The 2,451-nt window shown below is 39.9% G+C and overlaps 1 protein-coding gene across 1 annotated transcript; it reads left to right on the top strand.

The window, feature by feature from the left end:
- The first annotated feature begins 302 nt into the window (after positions 1 to 302).
- Positions 303 to 950, top strand: LOC149851191 (uncharacterized). Its single transcript, XM_090007919.1, has one exon. It carries the CDS (start codon positions 303 to 305, stop codon positions 948 to 950), a length of 648 nt encoding a protein of 215 aa, XP_089864045.1.
- Positions 951 to 2,451: the final 1,501 nt, after the last annotated feature.

Here is a 2,451-nt window from a genome sequence, read left to right as displayed (position 1 = left end):
GTCACTACATGAGGCCATTGAGGTGGCCACTTTGTTCGAGGATGACTAGGCAGAGATATTGAAGTCCTAGGGAAAGTAGTCTGGGCAACACTCGGGTAGCCAACAAAAGCCTTTTGGTGGGAAGGGATCTGTACCACTTGCCAAAAAGGGCAAGATGTCGTATCTGCATAAGGAGCAAGGCATAATATGCCCTAAGTATCATCGTGGTCATCCAAGGAAGCCGTGTCCTTTTGACACAGGCGCGTCCCTTCAATGCAGACAAATGGGTCACTTCGTGAAGGAGTATCCCTAGCGGAGGAACAATGGCAGGAGGCCAGCCTCAACCTCAACAACAACAACGACAACATCAGGGACAACAAAAGAAGGCTACTGGAAAAGTGTATGCCATCACTGCAGTCGGGCTAGAGTATGATGTCGATGTCATCAAAGGTATTATTCCTATAGCTGGTTTTATTGCTCAGGTGTTGTTTGACACTGGAGCAACTCATTCTTTTGTTGCCACACGTCCTGCTTCATTATTCGATATTTTGTTAGTTACACCTTCTAGCTGTAGGATTATCGCCCGTGAGTACCTATCAGAGGTAGAGGTGTTGATTTCAGAGCAACACTTATCTGCCAATCTGATCATTCTGGATATGATCAGTTATAACATGATTTTGGAGATGGATTGGTTGTACGAGCATTATGCTTGTATAGAGTGTTGCAGGAGGCAAATATGTTTTATTTGTCCATACCATCCTGTCTTCAACTATAAAGCAGGTAAATCGATAGAGAAGGCGAAGTTGCTTTCAACGATGAAGGCCCAGCATTTGGTTGGATGTGGTTGTGAGGCTTTTCTTGCAAGTGTGTCTTTGGTTGAGCCCACACCGATTACGATAGAAGAGCTGAAGGTCGTGAGGGAGTTTGTAGATGTTTTTCCCGAGGAGCTACTTGAGTTACCTCTTAGGTGAGAGATGAACTTTGTTATTGAGTTACTGCCTGGAACAACCCCAATCTCCAAAGCTCTATTTAGGATGGCGCCAACTGAGCTTGAGGAGCTCAAGAAGCAGTTGCAAGTGACAGATAAGGGCTTCATTCGACCAAGTATGTCACCGTAGGGAGTACTAGTGTTGTTTGTTAAGAAGGACGGTTCTTTGAGGTTATGTATTGATTATAGGATGTTGAACCAAGTGACGATCACAAACAAATACCCTTTGTCGCAGATTGAGGATTTATTTGATCAGCTTTAAAAGGCTAAGGTAAATTCTGACTTGTAAGTTAGGGTTATGAAGGATCGTAAAGACATAGCATTTGATATGAATGCTGATGAATTGTAGGTATTTTCTAAGATTGACTTCAGATCAAGTTATCATCAACTTCAGATTAAGGATAAAGATATCTCTAAGATAGCATTCAAGACCCATTATGGGCATTATGAGTTCTTAGTTATGACCTTTAGATTCACAAATGCCCCAACAACATTCATGGTTCTGATGAATAGAATATTTCGATTCTATTTAGACACGTTTATGATTATCTTTATTGACGATATTTTGATCTATTTTAAGAACAAGAAAGAGCATAAGGAGTACCTGAGGATCGTTTTGAGCACCTTTAGAGAACATCAGCTATATGTGAAATTCTCTAAGTATGAGTTCTAGCTTGATCAGGTGATGTTTTTGGGTCATGTGATCTCTAAGGATGGTATTTCGGTGGACCTTGCTAATGTGAGTAATTTTTCCCATAAGTATTAGTATGAAATTTCAGAAAATTCTTGAACCTTAATAGATAAACTTTTGATATTTTAATAGGTGGAGGTAGTACTGAAGTGAGAGCAACCCAAGAATGTTGGAGATATTAGGTGTTTTCTTGGATTGGTCGGATATTACACGGGTTTTATACATGATTTCTCATGGATTGCTTTACAGATGATGAAGCTTCTTTGTAAGGGAGTGAAGTTCGCATGAAATGCTCAGTGTGAGGATAATTTTTAGACCTTGAAGCAAAAGCTTACTACTGCGCCAGTGTTTATATAGTCGTCAGGGCAAGGTCAGTTTGTTGTGTACACAAATGTCTCAGGCAGAGGTCTAGGGTGTGTTTTGATGCAATACGGGAAAGTTATATAGTATGCATCTTGTAAGTTGAAGATTCATGAGAGAAACTCCCCTACTCATGACCTAGAGTTGGCGGTTGTGATCTTTGCGTTGAAGATTTGAATGCATTATTTGTATAGTGAGAAATTTGAGGTTTTCACAGACTATAAGAGTCTCAAGTACCTCTTTGTGCAGAAAGAGTTGAACATGAGACAAAGGAGGTGGCTTGAATGTAACAGCCCAACATATTTCAAACTAAAAATACCAGAAATTTTTTCTTATATAAGGTTGAATCTATTTTTTTCTTTTTTTTTCTAAAATGTAATACAGTCTCATCTATGGACTCGTTCCAATCATACCAAGTACTAGATGGCCTGCT

The sequence above is a fragment of the Nuphar pumila genome, chromosome 1 (genome assembly GCF_984573655.1).
Source record: "Nuphar pumila chromosome 1, dmNupPumi1.hap1.1, whole genome shotgun sequence".
In the NCBI taxonomy this organism is placed as follows: Eukaryota; Viridiplantae; Streptophyta; class Magnoliopsida; order Nymphaeales; family Nymphaeaceae; genus Nuphar; species Nuphar pumila.
Note: the sequence above shows the minus strand (reverse complement) of the source record. Positions and strands in the feature narration are given on the sequence as shown.